Below are 23346 nucleotides of genomic sequence, written 5' to 3'. Positions count from 1 at the left end.
AAGCTGCCTGGCTATAAATCTATTAATATTATTATCACAGAGAGTAATGCCTACAATGAATTCATAGGATCAGGGCAGGCTACATCCTTCAGAGATTTGCTTTCCTCAGTTCAGACAAATTTCTGTGGAAATTATTTCAATTTATCTTTCTATTTTCTTTAAAATTCATATACTGGTATTAATTGATTGATGTGACTTCATCTTTATAGTGATTTTGAAAATTTTCTCTATTGGCAAATCATGCCAAAACAAAAAAAAAAATTGTTGGGATGGAAAATAGATGAATTATTTACTTTAATCCACCATAAATATTCGAGGGAGGAACAGAAGGGACATAGCGAATTGATAACTATTCAGATTGGAGCAAGGGGGTCATGATTAGCCTGAAATCGCTTTCATGTTGGCAGGAGGAGGCAAAAACAAGGAAAATGAGCCCAGTTTGGCTAGATTTGCCCTTTGGCAGAAAACTGTCAGATGACATTGGTCAGATCCTAAGTGAGGTGACACAGTTAAACAAATCAAGATATCTTGAAAAAAACACTGATAATTAACCTCCTCTGAAAGGTCAACTTGTTTAGAGGGGACAAGGACAACCCTTCTTGTATTTCTTCTTCTATTCCTCATTGAGCTTAGGCTTTTGAGGCAGTGTCTGTGTCAGGTTGCACGTTAGGTTCTTGCTATTATCAGTTGCAAGGGAGTTACTAAATGTGCTCCTACTTCATTTTTCCTCAATACTAATGCTATGTGCCTTGAGTCTTACAGATGACATTTCTGACTTGCCTCAATTTGTTAAGTTCCCAGTACGTATCTCTTAAGAAAAGAAAAAGAATCTGATCTCTGGTATCATCAGGATAGCCTCATTACCACACAATATCCACACATCAGGATCCCACTTCAAGACACAACTTTCTGTTCAGAAACAGTTTAAAACCAACAGAAAGTGAAAAGGATTGCCACAAAGGTTCTTGTTATTCACTGCCAAAGTTTGATATTGCTCAGAAAGTGGTATTTTATGCAAGGGGTTTCTCTCCCAGTTAGCTGCAGAGAAGGCTGAGGAGAGTGGTCAAAGTGCTGAATAGCTTTCATATAAAGAATAAATAAACATATTTTTATTTTTCAACCTAGAAAAGTGACAGAGCATAGTGCAACAGAGAAGATGTGCAGAGAACAGTTCACTCTAAGAATATCCATTCTAAGATCTAGGGGCACCTGCAAGGTACTAGGTGCAAATATACACCATATTGCTAACTGCTGAGCTTATCCCCGCAGACTTTGCAGCTGTCTGTTAAAGGGTTCAAAAGTGATTGGACATGTTCATAGATGATAATTCTATCAAGGGTCATTAAACCTGAATTACCACCTCTGAATCAAGCAACCCATTAATCATATTTGTGGGAAATTGGAAGAGTATGCTGAGGAAATACTGGTGTATGTTTGCCCTTTCCTTACACCCTTCCACAGGTTGAACAGTGTCCAGGGACAGAATGCTGTTCCTGTGTTCTTTATATAGCACTTAAAGTTCCCTGAATATGAAACACCAATAACAAAGGACTGATAGAAGTAGATCTGGAGGTTTCCACAACATCCAAATTGACCAGAAAATTTCAGTCCTTTCCATACTGTGCCTATATGTATTTTTCTAGATTTTGTTAGAAATTGACTTTGTAACAAAAAACAACAAAAACTCAAAAGCACCAAAGCATAATGGAATACAAGAAATGGAGTTTCCACTTTTTTTTAGCAGTGCAAACTCCTACATAAACACGTAATTTTCCATAAGAGGTTGTATATTTGTCTTCAGTAGGAGTTTTATTTTACTAAAGGGAAGAAACTTCATTGGTAACTAAGCTGGGCCCGAAGGGAAAAATAAAATTTGCCACTGACATCCACTTTCAGAGGAGAAGGTGCTAAGATCCAAGTAGTGATACATTCTTCCCTTTCTAGTAGTAAGCCTTTCTACTGCACTTAAAGGCTCTGTATTTATTACAGAAAGCCATGACTGATATACTGAAAAAAAAAAAATATATATACATACATATATACATACATACATATATATACATATATATATATATATATATATATATATATATACACACACCACCAAAACAACCTCCCAACAGAGAAAAATGCTATTTTGTGGAAAAAGTGGAGAACAGACTTGTAACTTTTAGTTTATAGGCAACCTTTTTTCTGCTAAAAAAATTAGATGGCAGTTGAAAATAAACACATTTTAATACCGCACATTTTCTTGTCACTAATTGTAAAAATAAAGAATGGATTACATTCCAGAAGGCAGTCTGTTGTAATGTGCAAAAGAAATGTATTGATGTTTCAGTTCCTTATTATTAGCATCATTATCCATCTTGTTGCTTTTTCCCATGAACCGTTGATACTATTTCTTACTACATTATTTGGAACACATTTCACAAAACCCTGAATATGAGTGGGCTGTCATATTTATTTCAGTGTAGTACAGAGTTCATACGTTGACCTCTGAATAGTTAAGCTTAGAAATATACACTGATAAGGTAAAAAACATATAGATTTCTGTGACTGTGGTAAGTAAAAAAATCACTGGGTGCCTGGAACTAAAGGCCATACATCCTGCTTGATGTTTTTTATAAAATATATTCAACAATATGGAAAACTTGATTTATGTGAAAGGTTGATTACAGTGTAATTTATAGTTCTGGAGTTTTAAGAACTAGAAATGGTAATAGTCATTAACTTTCAACATTAGAAGTATGCATGATTGTGAGAGGTGCCACTGAAATACAACCCTCTCACCAAAAGACTAGAGCAACAAAAATGCTTGGCTTTTTTTAATGTGATAAACACAGCTTCAATCCTGCCAAGACTTATATGTACATAATTTAAACACTAGCACTATGTACAGTGAGCAGTCCAATCTCTTCCACAGAACTATTCTCTGTCTGTACAACTGGGCGTTTGTCTGTTTAAATCCAGAATCTGAAGAAATATATTTCATATTAAAAAAATAAGTCAAGAAGACATAAGAAAATATAGTTGAATATGTTTTACACCAGTGATTAGTCTAATTGTGCTGGTATCTTTACCATAACAGATACAATGGGGCTTGGTAAGCTTAACCAAAATATTTTTATTTTTGGAATTCATTACCTTCTTCAAGCAAATTCGACTAAATGGCATGCAAACATTAACTGTTGAACGTTCTTATGAAATATTCAGGCATTCAAATGTCTTAATTTAGCAGGTCAGGTTAGACCTGGAAGCACAGCCCTTGAACCACGTTACACAAAGTGCTGGTGGCTGGAGCAATGGCAAAACAAAAGCACTGCTCTGATTTGGAGAGCTGCGGCACAAAGCTGAATATATCACTTCATTGGATCATGGCAATAAATTCATTATGAGAAACCTTTACTGCCTGTGGTATATTCCTAGTCAGGACCAATTTCTTGAGGATTTGGGTGTTGGGGTTCTGGGCTATGCTGTTTTGTTGAATGTTTTCATTGGTTTCACTAATTGGAACCAGTTGATTCTTTTTCCTGTGTATTGATTTTTTAAATCCTAGCAGTTAACAACGATTCTAATGTATCATAACACTTTAGACCTTAATCATATAGTGGGGCTTCTGCTTGTAGCTTTTGTTTGAGTTTTAATTAAGAAGACCCTGTGTCTCAAAGCCTGAGCTGGGTTTTTAATTGCTAGTATGTATATCACACAGACTTCAAAAGAAATAAAATATGTTTATAACAGAGAGCACAAAAGAGAGCTTTGAAATGTCTATAGCCATACAAAGTGACATAATTAAAAACCTCTGAGTGCCTCTGTGATATAAGGCTTATATATATTTATTTATACATATTTATGAGGCAGACTGTTACATACCCTTAGACTTCATGAGAAAGAATTTTCAGCAATTATACTGAAAAATAATTACTACAAATTCAGACTACAGTGTTGATCAGGGCTAAAGGAAAACAGATTTATTTTCCTCAAAATGGACTTCAGATTTGATATAGTGCCACAAGAAACACCTGAAAGCTTATCTGTGAAGACAAATTTTATAAAATAGAAGCAAAAATAACATTTTAAAATGTTTTGTAAATAATGTATGGTTTTTAAAAAATTAATTCACTGTAAAAACCACAACTTTCTCAAAGATTCATTCATGCACAACTCCTTTCAAGACTATTCCTGAAATGGAGAGTGTTAAATTACTGGATTGAAACAGTTGTGCTTCACAGTCCTCTTGCAGTCATTAATACACACAAAAATGCTCCTAGAAAACACCTCCTTGTGTCTCTCCTGTTCCCATACCAGGGAAAAACATCCTTTCCAAAACTGTGGGTATCTTACAAGATAACTATCAAGTGGGTGAAGTAGCTCCATTATACTACATTCAATTTTTCCTAGGAAGCAGGAATTCTGCCTCCCACCTACCAAAATACTTTGAGGCCATAAGGTGCACATATCACACAAAACCGGGGGTTTAGACTCTCATTACTAAAGCAGCAAATATAAAAGGAGACGGGATAAGCATGGGAAGCATAATAGAAACAGCCTTGGATAAAGCCATGGACATCAATCACTCACCTCCCCAAAATAGAGTCTACTGTACAAAGACAGCATGTGACATTCAGGACACAATGCCTATAAATATAGAGAGTTCCAGTTGTAAACACCACCAATAGAAGGCAGAGGACTAACCTGCAGCACAGGAGCTGCTGACCCAGGAGTCACTCTCCTCTAAGGCTGCTAGACCAATTCTGACCCTTTCACGATAACATCATTGCTTAAGTTACTTAAAGACTGACCTTTCTTATTTGATCTTCAAAGACTCTGCATGCTGAGAAAGACCATTGAGGGCTATTTCAGTAGGACAACTGCCTGATGCATGCAAGACCGTGCTATTCCAGAGATTTATATTTGGAACAGAAACAGAAAACTTGAAACAGACTCTGTATAGTGATAAATGATGCTACTCTGCCTAGCTGTGGCTGCTGAAGAAAAACTAGATAACCCAGCAACAGAAATACATGCAGTGAGGGAGGGTGAGGACAGAGCTCTGTGCACCCAAATATCTGGAAATAAAGAAAAGAGCCCTGCCCCACTTTGTTTATTCAAATATGTAATAACAACAATTAGAATAAAAAGTATTTCCTGATCCTGATTTTTATACAAAAGAAATAAATACTGCAAAAGCCAGATGTAAGCCTAACAAATTGCTTGTATATCTTAAATAAATCTATTTGCATGCACACCCTGGCAAATGGGATACAATCAAACTATTTTCACGGACAGCTCTGGGGGTTTTTTTCCAGGTGAGCAAGGCATTTAACTCAGGTCAACTGCTTCAGAGACATTTGAAAACTTGACCTATGTGTTTCATTTATAAACATATCAAATGAACAAGCAGACTTATTTAACCACTGGAATTTGGCTACAAAGCATTCTGCCAGATTCTCCTCAGATTCATGCAACCTCCCTGAACTCAATGGCTTGTTTGGCTGGAATTCAAGGAAGATTCTGGACCATTATCAATAAGTGAAATCCTAATAAAGAAACTCAGAAAAAGTGATTTTACAAGTGAGGCACACTATGCAAGAGTAATTGTGAACAGGAACAATCCCACGCCGAGAAAAAATGAATTATTCACTTTTTGTTACTTTTGTATTGCCCTCTATTGTCTAAATTAATAGATATAGTTTATAATTATATCTTGATTAACGCTATTGTGTTCTAAATATAGAAGGTAAAGCAAGAAAATACCGTTTTTATTTGTTCCTCTCAGCCAATTATCTTTTCTTCTTGTCTGTGTGCTTCCCAAACATGAATAGAAACAGTTTGTGTCAGTGGTACATTTTTTTTTCCTGCTTTCATCCTTTTTCTGGCACTGATTCTTAGTGAACTGCCTTCCCACAACCAAGATGCTAGTCTTTCACTGAAGGGGGAGGGCTGTGGTTGTGCAGACACCGAGGAAGAATATGTGCTCAGGTTATCCTTAGTGAGAACAACGCCTTCTCTCTAAAATAAACAACTCCAGTAACAGTCAGTGCAAAGAGCAGCTCCTCAGAGGACCACACCTTCCTTTCTTATATTCAACTTTTTTTTTTCCCTCTAATGAACTCATTGATTTATTTTTACCACATAACTTCATGTCTCTAAGTTAGACTCTCTGTAATATGAGCAGAAATTCTGCACAAGTTCAATTCAATAAAATTATTTAGAATCTAACGGAAATTGAGGAAAATTGTATTTGACCTCCCAAAGACAACAGATTTTCAAATGTAGTTCTTTCAGATCCCAGAATGCCCTACCAATTATTTTGCTGGAAATTCATTTATCACCATGAAAATTAACTTCATGATTGTGGAATCTACCACCTTGTACAACAAAAGGATTTATTTTAAAGTGTGCTTTCCCCAATTCGTTTTGTTCACTTCATGTAATCAGGTTTTCATGCTGCCATGTGCTAGATTGTTATTTGTCTGTGGATTTTTTTTTTCCTTTCTGAGATGATTTAAGGTACACAAATGCTGATAGGAGTTAATAGCAGACTATTGGGTTAATAGTGGTTTTATTGGCTCAGAGGTAACCAGCCTGGAGACAGTGATTAGGTCATGGGTTTGGGAGCCCAAAGTATTCCAACTTCAGACCTGTTCCTACACCAGGAACAGGTGTGTATGCTATGTAATCCTGCACCTAGTTTTCTTTTCCTATAAAACGACAGTAATGCCTTTGTCAAGAGGTCTGAAGTGTAAAACACAACATAATAGCAACCATTTTTTGTCTTCCATGTTGGTTCTATTTTTAAAAAATTAAATGCATCACATCTTGCTGGAAGCCAACAAGCAGCATGGATGAATATTGCAGATGTTATGACAACTTAAGGACAGGTTACACAGGAAATGGGCTGTGGAAACTGAGGGACTAGCAACACATAAATCTGCTGAGCCTAATCTGAGGATCCTTTTTACGCACTTAATGGATTATTCCCCTGGAAAAGGTAGTTGAGAATTCTTCCAAATCTGAGTGAGATTGCTTTGTAGGGAGATGAGAAAAGGATGAGAGGCAAGAGCTCTACCCACTCACTCTGCAGAGAGCATATATGCTAAGAAAATAGGAGGAACAATGTAAATCCAGAAAAACAAACATTTCTTTTTCAATAAATGAGATGTCATTAGAAAGCATTTTGTGCCATATAAAAGAATAAAGAACATTATTCTGCATTGTTAGAGATGCCACCTCTTTTAAATTTGATTCGCTAATAGCATTCAAGTAGTTTCTATTTAAAGACTAAGTAGCTATATTTTGCAATTAATAGACAATAATAATTCAACTAGCATTCAATGTTTTCCACAGTATTAAGAGACAATATGGCTTTAAATAGATTGTGATTTCAAGACATAATTTTTTTGGATTTTATTGCAGTCAATTTTAACATGATCCTGCAAAATTGTATGCTATATTTCTATCACTGATATTACTATGGGATTTCTTACCCACCTAACATATATGCATTGTCATAATTCTACCAGAAAAATCAGGAGAATCCAACAGATTTTTGGTCCTGAAGGAACCAATTATAACTTACTTATTAAAAAGAGCCAATCTTTCATCTACTTGTATAATAAAAATAAAAATTGGAACTGACCTGAATTTCCCCAGTGGAAATTTAAATCCCTAAGCATCAATTTTCATCAAATAGAAAATATATATATATATATATATATATATATATATATATATATATTTATTTATTTTACAGAAAAGTTTTATTAACATGATGAACACGAATTTTTGTTTCCACACCTTTTTAGTTGCAGTTTAACAAAACTATACAAATGAAGAGAAATAAATCTTGGGTACTTTGTGTACTACTCAAACATGCTTTATGACCACTTCACACAGCACAAAAAAAGCACATGTTAAATTTGTTGCTTAATCAATAACACTGAATTTCTTCTGACTAAGAAAATGCTTGGAAGAATTAATGGGTGAGGAAAAACACTTCAAGTTTTCTACCTACTACTTAATTGTCAAGAAATTTTCACTTTTCCTAGGATTCTGGCTCAAGAAATAATGAGAATACTGCAAATTATTGCCCACATATACAACAAATTTTGCACTGATTTCAGTAAGTCCCAAATTGTATCCAGACCTGCTCTTTCTCTGCATAATGGGATTAATACAAACATTTTTTTTTTCAATTTTCAATCAAAGATTTAAAATAGCAATGGCACAATTACCACCCTTTATAATCGGAAAGCTATTTATACACACAGTTTGTGCAACTGGGAAGAAGCAGTACCAAGTACTGGTAAGTCTGCATTTCTTCTTCTTCCTCTGCTCAGAGATATATGGCTGATGTCAGTGAACTAATGTTACTAACCTGGTGTTTTGTGATAACATCCCTGATACTGCCTATAACTGATTGTGACATACTCCATTTTTTTTTTTTGCACACTCATCAGTCATTTCAAAGATAAGCATTAAAAACCACAGTGAGTTGCCTGGAAAGAATGGCACCATCTAGTCATGACAGCTATTTCTATTATTTTTTTCTGAAATTTCAAAAATCCTCAATCTCTTTCTTAAAATATATGCAACCATTTAAAATTTGATCTAGTGGGATACCTTTAATTTCTCCAAGGAGATCACTTGTGTTTAATTTTTCCATCTTCTCCTTCCAGTCTTTAGAAAGTAGCTTTTCCATACAGGAGGAATCTATTAAAAAGAAAAGAAAAGAAAAGAATTATGAAGCATAGTCCTACAGGAAAACAGGTGCCACCTTCATTTTAAGACTGTTCTCCCAGTACCATTTGAATCACAGCATAGAAAGGAAATGAACTTGCAGCCAAACATAGTTCTTATTTAACTGCATTTTAAATCCAAAGTAATTCCCCTGGGGTTAATGGAGTTACTATGGATTTAACAAGGGTCTAATTGAAAGGAAAACTTCGTTGAGGATTTATGCGTGCTAACTGCCAATTTACATGCATAGATTGCCAATGTATATACGAATTCTGTCTTTTTCATTTGAGAATGATTGTACACTCGAAATTATACATGAAGATTTAGTAGCTTTTTTTGGAAATTTGGCACACAGTGACATCTGAAACCCATTTTTATACCCATGTCAATGCAAAAGTTATTCATATAATGTCTCCATGGAATTCATGAAAGCACTCTACATATTCGATGTTCACAGTATCAGAAATTTTCTCAGTACACTATAAACAACACGCAATGATTAGAAGATAGGCTTTCGTCATGTCAACTTCAGAATGCATTTCAAGGCTTTGCCCCAGCCTGGGAGGCCTTCTGAAGGCAAAACTGTCACTGAAGTCATTACACTTTGGAGAAAGTAAAAGATTGGTCCTAGTAAGCTTCCTGTGATAAGACCCTAAACCCACTACAAAATTTTATATTGAGCCTAACAGACTCCAATAAATTCTAGATGTTTTTTTCAGTTCCTAAATTAAACTAATTGGCTCTGATGTCTAAATTATAGATAAACTTGCAGATACCTAGAAAAGGTGATTTTTAAGATAGAAATTCTTATGAAGGGAGCCTACAAGACTGCAAATTCTCCTGCAGGGGGCCTACAGGAAAGATGGAGAGAGACTATTTACAAGAGAATGTAGTGGCAGCTCAAGGAGAATGGCTTCAAACTGAAAAAGAGTAGGTTTAGAGTTTATATTAGGAGAAAATTCTTTACTGTGAGGGTGGTAAGGCACTGGCACAGGTTGCCCGGAGAAGCTGTGGGTGCCCCATCCCTGGCAGTGCTCAAGGCCAGGCTGGATGGGGCTCTGAGCAGCCTGCTCTAGTGGAAGGCATCCCTGCCCATGACAGGGGAGTTGGAATAAAATGATCTTTAAGGTCCCTTCCAACCCAGGCCATTCTGTGATTCTGTGGTTGATGTGATGTGGGTTTTTATGACTTTTAAGAAGCACAGTTCGGATTTCTAAACAATTATCAAGAAAACTTCACAAACAACTCAACACTTATTTTTCCTTCCCAGTTAGCAATAATAAAATCTTTATTAAAATTTGTGTGCTGGCTTTCACTTGTAGGCACTCACCAACAACGTCTGTGTTAAACTCCTTGGAAACCCTTAGGGCAAGTTTGCAAAATATCAAAACCTACATGTATCTCTGTTCCCAAACCAAATTGTAGCAAAGGGCTTTGTTGTAAGACCATGATGATGTGTGAGTGCTGAGCCCCGTGTTCCTTGGGAAACAGCCACACCCTTCTCCTCCTAGAAACTCTAATAGCAAGGGGCCACTTGTTTGAGATGACCAATTGGCGCAAAGCTTTCTAAGTAGCTAATAATATTCCAAATTTTAATTATTTTTGTACCGGTCCTACTCCAGTCACCAATTAACAGTGAGTTGTACGAGAAGGCAAAAAAAATTAAGATCAAATCACAGCTGAAATTTCATTTCAGTAGTCCCAGCACAAGCACTGACACATGTGAAAGCAAAAGCAAATTGCCCAGATTTAAGAATGGCAACACAGATAATATCATTGCAACGGGTAACAGTTTGTTCCACTTCAGACGATTCCAAAAATACTCAGAGGGAGGAGAGACATTCAAGGAGGTCACAAAAGGAGGAGTTAAAGATTTAGGGAGAAGTTCAAGGAAGAGAATAGTCATACGACCAATCATAATTTAGGGTACAAATCATTTCAGCCTAAAAATTCATTAGTATAACTCATTTGACATAAACAAACAAACAAAAACCCCTAACAAAACAAAAACTGATTGAAAGCAAACCAAACTGTAACTACCAAGAGATCAAAGATCAGGTTTTAATTGCAACATGTTTTCACCATGCAAGCCTCCATGGAAAGACAACACAGCTCATAAATATTTTTGAAGTAATATTTCAGCAGAAAAGCTAATTTATTTACTAATTATATCTTTCTATGAAAGAGACAAAATTAAGGAGCTGTAAGTTGCAATAGGCAGTGTTAAAATACTAGTTATATAATAACAATTTACTTTTAACAATAACAGGCACTTATTACTTTTATGAGTTCTGGCTTGATAATAGGAGAATCAAGAAATAACCATCAATTATCAATAGAACATTATAATTTGTCCTTTTTTGTGATATCATGATTAGTTTAAAAATAGGTTTCTGTGTTTCTCCCCTGCCAAAATTTCAGACCCCTCATCCCTGAAAAAAAAAGCACTAGAATTTTATTTTGATGTTTGCTATAGGTTATGTATTCTACTGCTTTTAAAGATGCTTTCCTCAATTCACACAAAGAAAACAAATAGTTCAATAAAAAAGGAAAAAAAAAAGAAATAACTAGCATAGTACTGAAATTGATAAAATACTTTTCTCAAAAGCACTTGTTTTATTTTTTGTCTCACTGTTCCTAAGAACACCCATGCTTATCTGTAGTGTTCTTATATTATGTAAGGACAAAAAATATATTTCTAAAGACAGACTGGGAAAGAGCTAGATTGGAAAACAGGTCTATTTGTGTGCCTTTTTGATATAATCACATTGCTAGTTAGAATTTTTCTCTACAAATGACTGAAAAATTCCTTAAGAAAGAGTTCTTTTAACACCCCTAGCTCATTCCAATTCTGTGTTCTGGATCTGACCACACAATTTATAGCTCCTGTATTTTGCTATTGAGAAGATTACAAAAATGATTACACAATGACCCTTTTAATAAACTTTTTTATACTATTGTAAAAGTGGCATTATGAAAATCCTGTATATTTTCAAGTACCATGTTTATTCTGCATAATTTTTCAAATTTAAAATAATGATATGTGGTTAAAGCCCTGTGGAGGTCCTCCACATTAGACCCAAAACTAAATATAAAGACTTATACTTGAAAGGCATGACTCCCTTCAAGTTCTGTATTCCATGTTCACAAACACACATTTCAAAAAGGTTTGTGAATCAGAAAGGGATTTTTCTCCTTTCTGTACTGAAAAGTAATTTTTACAGATATATAAAATCTACAGAGATATCTTCTGACATCAGTAAAATGTCTTCATCCATATTGATTCATTTTCTGATTTGATTCATTATAGAAACAAAACATCGACTTGGATTCCAGCACTGAGCAGTGAAGAAAGGAGCCCGAATTCACATCTGCACTGCATCACTCTCCCTGCACTGCTCCAGCACCATTCCAAAACCTTGTGGATCCCGACATTTTCAAAATTCAGGGATATTCTTGCTAAAGACAATTATAAAAGAAGCAATGAAAGAAATTAGCATTTATACATTTTTAGCTCTTCTCACTGACTTTATAAACCAGTCAGGCTTATGCCGCACAGTAGCATATTTTCTACTGGCACATGTAAGATCAAACTCGTGAAGTTGCACTGGAGCAATTTATTCTATTAAAAAACACACAGCTTCTCTTCCTTTATATTCTTCCCTTGTGAAGGAAAAGATTTCCTTCAAGGACAGCAAACAGGTTAAGTATAATTATGATGACTAAATTAAATCTTTGAGTATTATTTAATATCACGGTTTGTTACATACTTAGTTAGCAATTTTAATTGTAAACTAAAGGAGTTTAAAGTACTGTGAGAATCTTGTTAGACATGACAGTTTTGCAAAGGTGAATGAGAAGAGGATGTTAAAAGATATATATAATCAGGGGAAAAAAAAGCTGAGGGGGAAAAAACCCTAGGTGTTAGATGAAAAGGATCTCTTCACAATGACAAAGCATCGATGAAAAGAATTAACATTTGTCCGTTGGGTAATCAATCAGTCATGGAATGGATGGAATCCAGCTCTTTGTTGCACAGCCGGTGATGAAGAGTGAGCATGTTAGCTATCACAGCCAAGCTCTCAAGTTCTTCTGACTGAATGAAAGTCATCTTGTTTGAATCAGGACTAGCTTTTGCCTCTTGTCTTATCCTTATTCTCCCCCTTTTTCAGTTCTGGGTTTCTTTCCTTTTAATTTCACGTATACATTCTTCAACAAGTTACTCACCCCAGCTATAGCTTATATGAATACTGTATGACCTGACAGTGGCCTGCACCTATCCTCATTGATTTTGGGGGGTGGTTGCTTTTTTTTGTTAATCCTCTTAATTCACTAAAGTGGCCTTCTATTACTTTCTTTGAAACACAGATTTAAAAAAAAAAAAAAAAAAAAAAAAAAAGGAAGACGTTCATGCCATGTGTGACTTTTTGTTTTTTTATGGTAAAGTCATACATAAAAGAAAACCTAAATGTGAGAGTGCAGCAGCAAAACTTCAAAGCACTGGCTGTCAGACATTATTATTTCAAATCAGCTTTGACTTTTTGAGACTTAATAAAATGCTATAGTGCAGACTGGCATATTTATAACACCTATACCAGTGATCAACTGAACTGTCTTATTCTTTTTACTGTGCAGTACCTTGTTATTTCTTTTATAATAAGCTTCCCTCAAAACATGCTGTAACAATACTGCAAACTGATAATTATTAATGATATGAGTTCTGAAACATGGCTTGTTTTGCATACAATTCTTTTTGAATCCACACATTACTTTGTGACAGAAGACAAAAGCACATTGATTTATTAATAATGATTGCAAATGCACAGCAAGTTCATAAACAATACGGAAATATAATTCAATCAAAGGTATAGAGGTATAGGTGACATATTTCTACATGCATTTGAATTGTTACATCTCAAGGAAAGAGGCACTGAGAAAGACAAGGGAGAGGATTTAGCAGATAAATCAGACATGCTGCAAGAGAAATTTCTCTAAAACATGATCATATCCACAGTATGAGGAGGAGGATGAAGTTATTGTCTGCATTTTAGAAGAATGATACTACAGAACTAAAGGCACCTTTGTCTTTATTTCAGGGCTAAGTCTATAGTTATATCCCATTATAATTTAATAGATATTGTTAAACATAAAAATATGACATTTGAGCAGAGTTTGGGGACTAAATATCAATTTGCCAGTTCCTTCATCTCTAGTGTTCTATATTTCCCAAGCTACTTTCATTACATTTTTTTTTTTTTGCCTTCAGCTCCATGGGAGAAAAGGTGTCCTTTGGACCAGCCTTTGTCAAATGACTTCACATGCCTCATTCAAGTCTGCATAAGAAAAACAGCACAAGTGGAATTAGCCTGTCAGTATCTATGAAATATTTGTTTGAGAATAAATATTGTGTGGGGTTTTTTCTTTGAAAAAATGTTAAATAAGATTATGAACTCCTTGTGACAGACATTTGTGTGCTTACTAGGCCTATTGCACTTGATTCCTTCTACAGAAGAGCTGCTTTTTCCCCCAAAACCAGCTAAGCTGCAAATTAACATTACAGTCACTAACATTTTTGGCCTGCATCTTCTTGCACCTTTGCACATCTCACCCCATGCTTCAAGCGCAAATATGTTTTTTTCAAGTGGGTGAAACTAAGGACATGACACCTAAAATAATAACGTAATACATCACAGATCTAAAAGAAGACTTGTTTCAATAATCTTCACAGAATACTAAATCCTCTTCTGAATTGAAAAATCTAAATGAAATATTTCTGAATAACAGTCAAGCAGAATTTAGATTTACTCTAGTCAATCTTTGTTACTTACAATTAAACTAAAACAGCAGGTCCATTGTTGCTATTATTAGATCCAGTCATTAAAATGGTGAAATATTCAGAAAATTGAGTATGTTTTTTTAAAAACTGTGATGAGTTTTAATATACGTGTGTTGGGATCTTTAGTTAACAGATCCCTCTCCAAGTACATGGCAACAGCTTGCTTATGTGTCTTTTGTGAGTTCACTGCCAATCAGATTACCTTGAGGTAAAGAACTACCTAGTATAGAATGAAATTATAAAAATATTTCCTCATTTTCATGCTTGATGTTATGTATTTTAGAATTATACGCAAACTCTAACATTTCTTTATCAAAGAGAAAAGCAAAAGGTTAATTTAATTCACTTTGAAAGAACACAATTTTATACTCTTCTAACAATTCAAAATTAAATTAAGGACTTCATGTTTTCATTCACTACTTGAAAAATAAAATGCAGTTTAACCATGACTATTAGAAATTTAACTGCTGGATAGTATATCTATTCTGTTTTAATCCAAAGATGTAACATTTGTGTAACATTACTAAAATAGATCTTTTTTTTGTTGCCATAGTTCCTTTTTTTCTTCTTTCAAAAACAAATTATCCTTTTCTGTCTCAATAAACTTTAAATAAAAGAAAAGGATTCAGCAACAATACAAAACTAATCAAAAATCAGCCTGAAGGCTTAACATCCATATTTGCAATATACTGCCACTGCCTCTTGCTCATAAGCAGCTTGGCTTCAATCTTGCTGTCAGTGGAGCAGCAGGTCAGGGGAATCTCATCCCTCTCAATTTCTGTGCCATTCTTGTACCATAATTAATTGCCATGGTCTAACAGAAAATTAAAATATAAGGTGTTTCAATGCATTGTTAGCCAGTGAACTGATCTCTTTGGCCAACTTCTCAAGAATTTCTTGATTTAATAAGCTCTCCAAATGCAAGTTTTTGGAAAGTAAAAAATACCACAAAAATGACCAACATGACATTTAGGACAGGAAAAGATGCTAATTGCTTTAGCTTTTTTTAATTGCAAACTACAAATAAAATAAAATCTTTCCTAAATTCTATATCTTGCTTGGGATATTAAGGAGACAAATAATCATGGCCAGTCACTTACTCCCTCCTCTCATATTCTCTTTCCTACCAAATTGTTTGATAGGAAGTTAAAAAAAAAAAAAGAGAGAGAGAAAAAAAAGAATAAAACCCCAAACAAACCCAACCAAACAAAAACAAAAGAAAAAGGCAAAGAACACTTCCTAAATACAGTTTTAAACTGCAAAAGGCAATCAGCTCACAGTGGATGCTTTCTTGCAAGAGCAATGATGGAAATGCAGCTGAGATCTGACTACTAAACACATCATTTTGTTTAGGACAGGGAACCAGGCAGATCTGCCACTTGCTGCACATTTTTTCATAGTGACAAGATTTCCACAATATGATAAAATTAGAACTGTAAGAGCTTGGAGAGGTCTCTTAACTTTTAATTAAAACTCTCCAAGATCACTAAAAATAATTAGGCATTAAAATGTTCTGGTTTTCCTCTGAATTCATTTGCACTACTTGAATGGTCTAGATCTTGCATGAAACAACTGACATTCTAAACAGAAACACTGGAATTTAGCTGGGGGTGATTTCCAGACCTGCTTTTTATGATGCGGCTAGTGGGAAAAACTGTAGAGTCTGAATTTCTACCAATCCTGCCTAAAATGGTTTGTTTCAACAGGAATTCTCGAGTGCAAAGAATTCTGCGCAGTGCAAAACTCCAGATAAAAAAGAAGTTTGAATTTCATGGAAAGAGCAGCCCGAGATACAGTCCTGACCTTTATTTTTATTTATTTATTAAAAAGCAGGACCTTTAACCTTGCAAATGTTTTTGCTCTCTTAAAATAACTCATACAATGCTATATGCCATACTATTTTTAGAAAAGCAACAAGAGAAAGCATGCTTTTCCCATACAGCAGGGCACTGATATAAACATCAACACAGATGCTCTGTGAGAGAGAGCTGGACTTCTCAAGCACTTGATCATTAAGGAATGCACCAACTGTTTTAGATAATCTCGTGCCAGCTCCAGTTCTGCTCCACACTCCCCTTTGGGAGTGGCAAATCTTGTTCTGCTCCTAATTTTTCATTTTGCTCACTCCTCCATTCTTTTTTTTTTTTTTCTTTTCCTCCTAGAACAGAGGGAAAAAGGCATTGTGTGCCAAGCAAGGCAAGACTAGAATGACTTCCCCAAACAGAGCAAAACTTTCAGACAATTAACCCTCCCCTCTTCTTTCAGATAAATTACTAAGTATAAAATGCAATCTGTTTCCTTTGTTTACTCAATATGAACAATTTGTAAATGACTCAAGGATGAAATTCAGAAAATGTTGTGCTAAATTAGAACCATTATAAACATGCTAATGACTGCTCAACTAAAACATGCAGGATCAGTGTGAAGAAATATATTTAGTTCCTGTGGAATACAGTTGTATTGCCTCAGAACTATTTGGTCACTTAATTGTATATGATTACTTCAGGAAAATGTTAATTTCATGAACACTGCACTAGACAATACACTCTGTATGTTAAAAGAAGCTTTCTCAAGTGTCAGTGTAATTGCTTGGATGCAATGTTTTGGCATATTAGTACAAGAGAAATATATTTTAAGTCTATTAAAATTATATGTACATTTCATTCCTCCACTTAAAATCTCCATTCCATGATAAGCTATATTTTACTGTTAGATTGGCTGTATTCACTGAAGTTATTCCCTTATTTGCATTACAATGATAGGATACAGTATATTACATGCATTCACCTATTCTCTAAGTATCTGCACCTCTATTTATTTTCCAAGTGAACATATAATATGAGCAAGAGAAATTTGCTTTAGGCTTTAAACAACAGCAATCAGGGATAGGTAGGAAAAGGGGAGCACAATTTGCTTGCAATCCCTGGTTAAAAGACAATATAAACTGATATGAAAAAGGAGAATGATACATTTATTTTCCTGTCTCTTGCTATGTACATCCTAGCAAAGCAATGAAATCAATAGGATTTGCAATATTTGTTATTTTGCGAAAGGAGAACGTTGTGCTGATGGAAGCAGATCTCAATTTTCATTATTTTCCTTGCCTCCACAACCTCACATCTTTCGAATAGCTCTAGATTTTCTTTTTTTTTTTCCCCAGTGGAAAAGAACAGACTGAGCCAATATCTTAGCTAGAATTCATCAGCACAGCTCCATCACAGCCTACTTAGTCTTCGATAGATTTGAAATTTCTCCCAATATTTGGCCTCATTATTCTTTCTCATAATCTCATACCTCTGTACCTTGTTACAGCCTTTTTATAACCCTAAACAATTCACTCTCATCTTTGGCATCCACTCTTCTCAAACACTTCTGAGTTGAAATGACATTCTTCTCCTTATTACTCAAATAAATATTAAGAGTGTAATATCTAAATGTTTCTTTGTTAAACTGCTCTGGAAAAAATCATGTACCATATATTTTTGGACATGGGGCATCTCTCTTTTAAAAATTAATTTCCCTAGTAGCCCAAGAAGTTGCAGATGGAATGCCAGCCTCTGTCCAGCTATGTACTAAACCCAGACATTTTACTCAGGACAGGGGGGCAGATTTTCTTTTCTCTTAACATTGCACAAATCTTCTTGCACCAAGCTGAAGCAAGCTGAGGGTCCCATCTCAACTCAAGAAATTCTCTGGCAGCACAAACAGACCTTTATACTATTGCTCCTTCTTCTATCAAGCGCAACGCCAACTAAGTACTGTATCTTTTAACCGGGTAGAAGTTCTATAAAATTAATATGAAAATACTAGATAAAGTTTTGAGGACCAAAAACATCTTAAACAAAAGGTAGTACAAAAAAAGAAAAGTGTGGCTGCTCCTTCACACCAGGTTAGTTTCATAGTATTGAGGGAATAGGAGTGAGGGGACTTCCTGAAAAGCAAGGAAAATCAGTTTCTATTAAACTGATTAATGTTCCTTGCAAAATTTGTGACACCAGATGACTTATGAACAAAACCTGAATGCTTCAAAAGACCTCTATTTTGTTCCCCCAAATCATGTTCTACTCATTACCCTAATAATGCAGTAATAAACATCTGTTTAATTATTTGAAGGCTTCTTAATATTGTGCATAAAAATCTCAGCTCGTACATAAAATATTCTGAAATTAAAACAATTGTATAACAAAAAGAATTTTTCATGAGAAATCCTTAAGCATTTTTGTATGTAAAAGTATAATACAAAGAAAGCAAAATAATGTGCTCTTGATTTGAAATTACTTCAAAAAAGGATGCAGAGGAATGAAAACAATAGCTAGAATCTCCTCTCTATTTACCATTTCTGAAGGTCTCTATGACACATGATGTCTTTTACAGTGCACTAAAATACACTGACAAAATCAGTTCTGTAGCCCCTTTTTTCCTACTAAAATTTTGACTTAAGCAAATGATGATATCCTATATAAACATAAATACAGATCAAGAAAGAATTGCCTGAGCTAATTCCAACAAAAAGAGCTTTAAAAGGTTTACAAATCTCACAAGCACTAGTTCTTGCCATAGACTTAAAGAACCATTTAGGTTGGAAAAGATCTCTAAGATGATGGAGTTCAAGCATTAACCTAGTACTGCCATAGATATATATTTCTGGAATAATAGCTGTGAAAAGATTTTAGAAAAGAAGGCACTAATATCTTCAAGAATAATATTTTCACATTTTCGTTTCCCTATGTACATAGAGGAGAAAATTAACCATCATTTTTATTCCTATAAAAGAACATTATTAATTTATTAAAGTCAAGTAACGGAAAGATATGGAAATCTTAGAATTAACGTTCCCCAGGAAATCCTAATTCAGCCCCTGTGTACATTATGATATATTCGTTAAATACCTTTTAAAATGTACACAGTTTTTGTATGCTATTCTTACTATATTCAGCATATGGGATAATCCCAGATGAAAGCAGAAAGTGGAACTGCAGAGCAAATGAGGCTGCTGCCCATGCAGTCATTGGCTATGTTTCATTGCAAAAGTTTAAACAACTAAATGAATGAGGGAGAGAACTGCAAAAGGAGAAATGATGGGTCGCAGTTGCATTTTCTGGGAGCTCAATTTAAAAAAACTTGGGGCTTTATTTGAGGAACTGCTGAACATTCACAGCTGCAGCTGTGTCAATGTAAAGTAAATGTAAAGATTGAGGCTATAATATATATAACTATATATAAACTGCTGCACTAAGTTAGGTCCCCTGGAAAAGAATCAGGGCCTCAGCACCTCAAGTTGAACAACCAAGAAATCAATGACATTTTAAAGTCATGTTCTTGGTCTCACACCTGTGAAGTTGGCATCCTGACTAAATTTTCTTCCTCTTTACAAAGATTTTGAGATAATAATTTGTTTGTAGCACATTTACTGAATATTCTGGGAGAAAAAAATAAAACAACACCCTAGCCAATTGTGCAATACCCATGTCTTCTGAGCTTCTTGAATAATAAGCAATTAATAGACACTAAACCTTCAGGTTGACCAGTAAGAACATAACAAGTTATTGGATAGTTTCACATTCATGGAGGATCATCCTGTTAGTGAAATGGTTGAATTAGAGTTCTTCTTCAGAAAAAACTATTGCTTATTCATATAAGAAATTTGTACTTTTCTACATGGAAACAAAAATTCGTTTCATTTTAACATGTTTTAAGTTTTGGTGGGCAGCTGAAGAAAGCTTTCACCAATTATGCAGACACAGTGTAAAATTAAAGATTTGAAACCTGTTTAAACCTCTGTTTATATACACAGGTATATAAACAGACTTCTATAAATCAGACTTAGTAGCCAGATTTGGAAACAACACCAATTTGAAGGGTTTACTGATCACTCCCAATTAAAAATAGAGTGAATGTGAAATAGTCACAGCACACTGGACTCCAGCAAATAAAATCACTAATGATAATAAAGCAGCGCATGTTGCACCCTGTCCTGGTGCAGCAAAACATAATAACCCCCTTTTGCTCTCCCAGGAGAGCAAATCTTGACACTCCCATGTATAAGCTGACAGATTTCTATAAGGTCCCTTCTTTGCTTGTCACACTTCTCTGCACTAATTAATACAGTTCCACAGAACAAAATTATTTTTGCCCCCAAAGATGGAGCAAAAAATTAAACATCAGAAACATCTTCCCAAAATATATAACATAGTAATACAATAAATATCAAAGTGGAGAAAACTGGGGTCATTTGTAAACATCTGAAAGATTTAATAATCTGCTGCACAAAATGCAAAAACTTATTCAGTGCAATTAAATCTTCACAGTTATATAGAAGGAAAACTACATTTAAATTCACAGTACCTATATCAAGCTATTTTTAATTCCTATTGTGCTGCATAACATTCTTTCTTTTCCAGAATCCTCCTCAATACAAACAAGAACCAGACCATGGAACTCAGTTATACCACAACCTTTCACTAAAAGTTATATTGAAGGTAAAATAGATAATTTACACAATTTCTATATTAAACATTTATTCTTCTTGCTTTTGTTGATTTAATCCAGACTCTAGAATTACAAGGAGTTTAAATTTATGAGGTGAATTTTAGCTGCATAACTCGCCAGAAAATTTAAGCATGCATAAAATTCTACACAGCTATTTTGAAATTGTAGATTAATGTTGGTTTATGGTATACTCTTTACCCAAATGCAAAAGAATCTAACACAGACTTAGCTGTTTAGACGTTTTGTTGGGTTCTCGTCATATTTAGGAGCAGTAGAAAATTCCATGTTATCAGAACAAAAGATTATTCAGTTTTAAGTTCTGGTTTATGATCTTAGATATATTTATTCCAAAGTACAGGATAGGCAGGAAATATCTTTCTTTGAATGTTAAATGACATAGTATATTAAAAAATCATTATATTCACAGAATTTTCAGAGTAGGAAGAGACTCAGATCATGGAGCCCAGCTCCTGGCCCTGCACAGGACAGCCCAAGAGTCACGTCATGTGCTTGAGAGCATTGTCCAAACACTTCTTGAACTCTGCCAGGCTTGGTGCCGTGACCAGTGCCCTGGGAGCTGTTCCAGTGCCCAACCACCCTCAGGCTGAAGAATCTTTTCCTGATATCCAACCTGAACCTCCTCTGACACAACTTCAGGCCCTTGGCTTCTGTCACTGTCACCACAGAGAAGAGATCAGTGTCTGCCCCTCCTCTTCCCCTCATGAGGAAGCTGCAGACTGTGATGAGGTCTAATATTGCCTTATTCATTTAAATGTGTTACCAAATTCAGTGCATGAGTAACAGGCAAAGATTTGATTCCTGCTGCATTCAATAATCAGACTAATGCACTTCATGCACTTGTGCTCTAGGAATAACAAAATTCACAACAACAACCATATATTTCTTAATTGTAGTAAAAATCCTTACATTATACTTATAATATACTTCCTTTTAAAGCATCTTCAACAAGGGCACTGCGTTATTCCTAAGGTTTTTATGTACCTGGATGGATGGACTTCATACAGGAAAAAAAGTGATGTGGTCACAACTGTTTGAATGTGCAATGCCAAGGCCTGTTACTACCAAGCCAAAGGCAGAAGTTTGGGCTGCTGCCAGGTTCTTCACATGGTAACAGTTTGGTCCACCTAATTTGTGTTTACATACATTAAATCCAGCTCAATCTCTTACTCTTTGGTTCCGTTTTCACTGTCTTTACTCCACATGAAAATTATCTCACTGTCGTTTTTATCTTGATGTTACTCACAAAACTTACTGTGTTTAGACAACTGTGCAGTCTTTTTTGTCAACTAAACACTTCTCTAATCTCCAGGCTGCCAACCTGCCTGAACTCTCCTCCTGCATTTGCCCTCACACTATTAATATAATCATGAGCACTAGGAAGGCAGAATCTCAAACATTGTAAGTTACACGTCTCTGGTTCCTTCAGCTTTTTTTAAACACTTATTTATGGGCAAGGTATAATTTACAGCACCTTATGTATAGCTGGGCAGGTGGTACACTGTGACTGCTGCTCCTTATATCAATATCTAACGTCAATGTCAGCGGTGCCCACTTTTCCACACCAATCAGATTTTCACCTGTTCTCTCTTATTATAAGATTTGACTGAAATCTCTCTGTGGCAAGGACTGTTGTTTGGTTTCACTACTGCTACATGGCCAGCACCTAATGTACTTCCTCAGAGAAGCCCCTGGAAAAAAATTATTATGAAACATCTTAACAGTTTCTAGTAAACTCAGGGAGTCTTCAGAGCTCAGTGGCCTAAGCTTCATGAAAAAAAACTCAAGATTTTTTGTTCTTTTTTCCTTTCAGAGCTATTTATGTTATATAACTTACTATCTGAAGGGAACAATTTCTCAGCCTATGCCAGAGGCTGATGAGCACCAAACCTTGGCCTGCACAAAGACATAAAAGATTTAGGCACAGGCATAGCTTTTCCCAAGGCAAAGTGGATACTTTGCTCCCAGATCCTAGAGCTGCTGGTACAGTCCATGAATGCTGAAATTCACACAGATTTTTTTTTTTTAATTCTACTGTCATATTGCTCAAGTTTCTTGAGAAACTCAAAATTTCTTCAATTCTAGGTGTGCAAGAACTGTGCCAAAATCTTGTATTTAGGAACAGCAATTCCTTTATGTGAACTATCCCACATCCAGATATTTTCCTGAATTGTCCAAAAGCCTTTTAGCTGACAGGAAATAAACTGTTTCCTTCTTCAGCAAAATGTAACTCCCTAATGAGTTTATTAGCCTATAAACCA

The 23346-nt window shown here is 35.1% G+C and overlaps 1 protein-coding gene across 19 annotated transcripts in view; it reads right to left on the bottom strand.

The window, feature by feature from the left end:
* SOX6 (SRY-box transcription factor 6) overlaps nucleotides 1–23346 on the bottom strand; it is a 370313-nt gene that overhangs the window by 165028 nt on the left and 181939 nt on the right. For all 19 annotated transcript variants that reach the window (XM_068194094.1, XM_068194092.1, XM_068194095.1 and 16 more), the window contains one exon: nucleotides 8626–8715. In XM_068194094.1, coding sequence (XP_068050195.1) covers nucleotides 8626–8715 — 90 coding nt within the window. The remainder of the gene's footprint in view (nucleotides 1–8625; nucleotides 8716–23346) is intronic.

This window comes from Anomalospiza imberbis, chromosome 6 (assembly GCF_031753505.1).
Source record: "Anomalospiza imberbis isolate Cuckoo-Finch-1a 21T00152 chromosome 6, ASM3175350v1, whole genome shotgun sequence".
Lineage (NCBI taxonomy): Eukaryota > Metazoa > Chordata > Aves > Passeriformes > Viduidae > Anomalospiza > Anomalospiza imberbis.
Note: the sequence above shows the minus strand (reverse complement) of the source record. Positions and strands in the feature narration are given on the sequence as shown.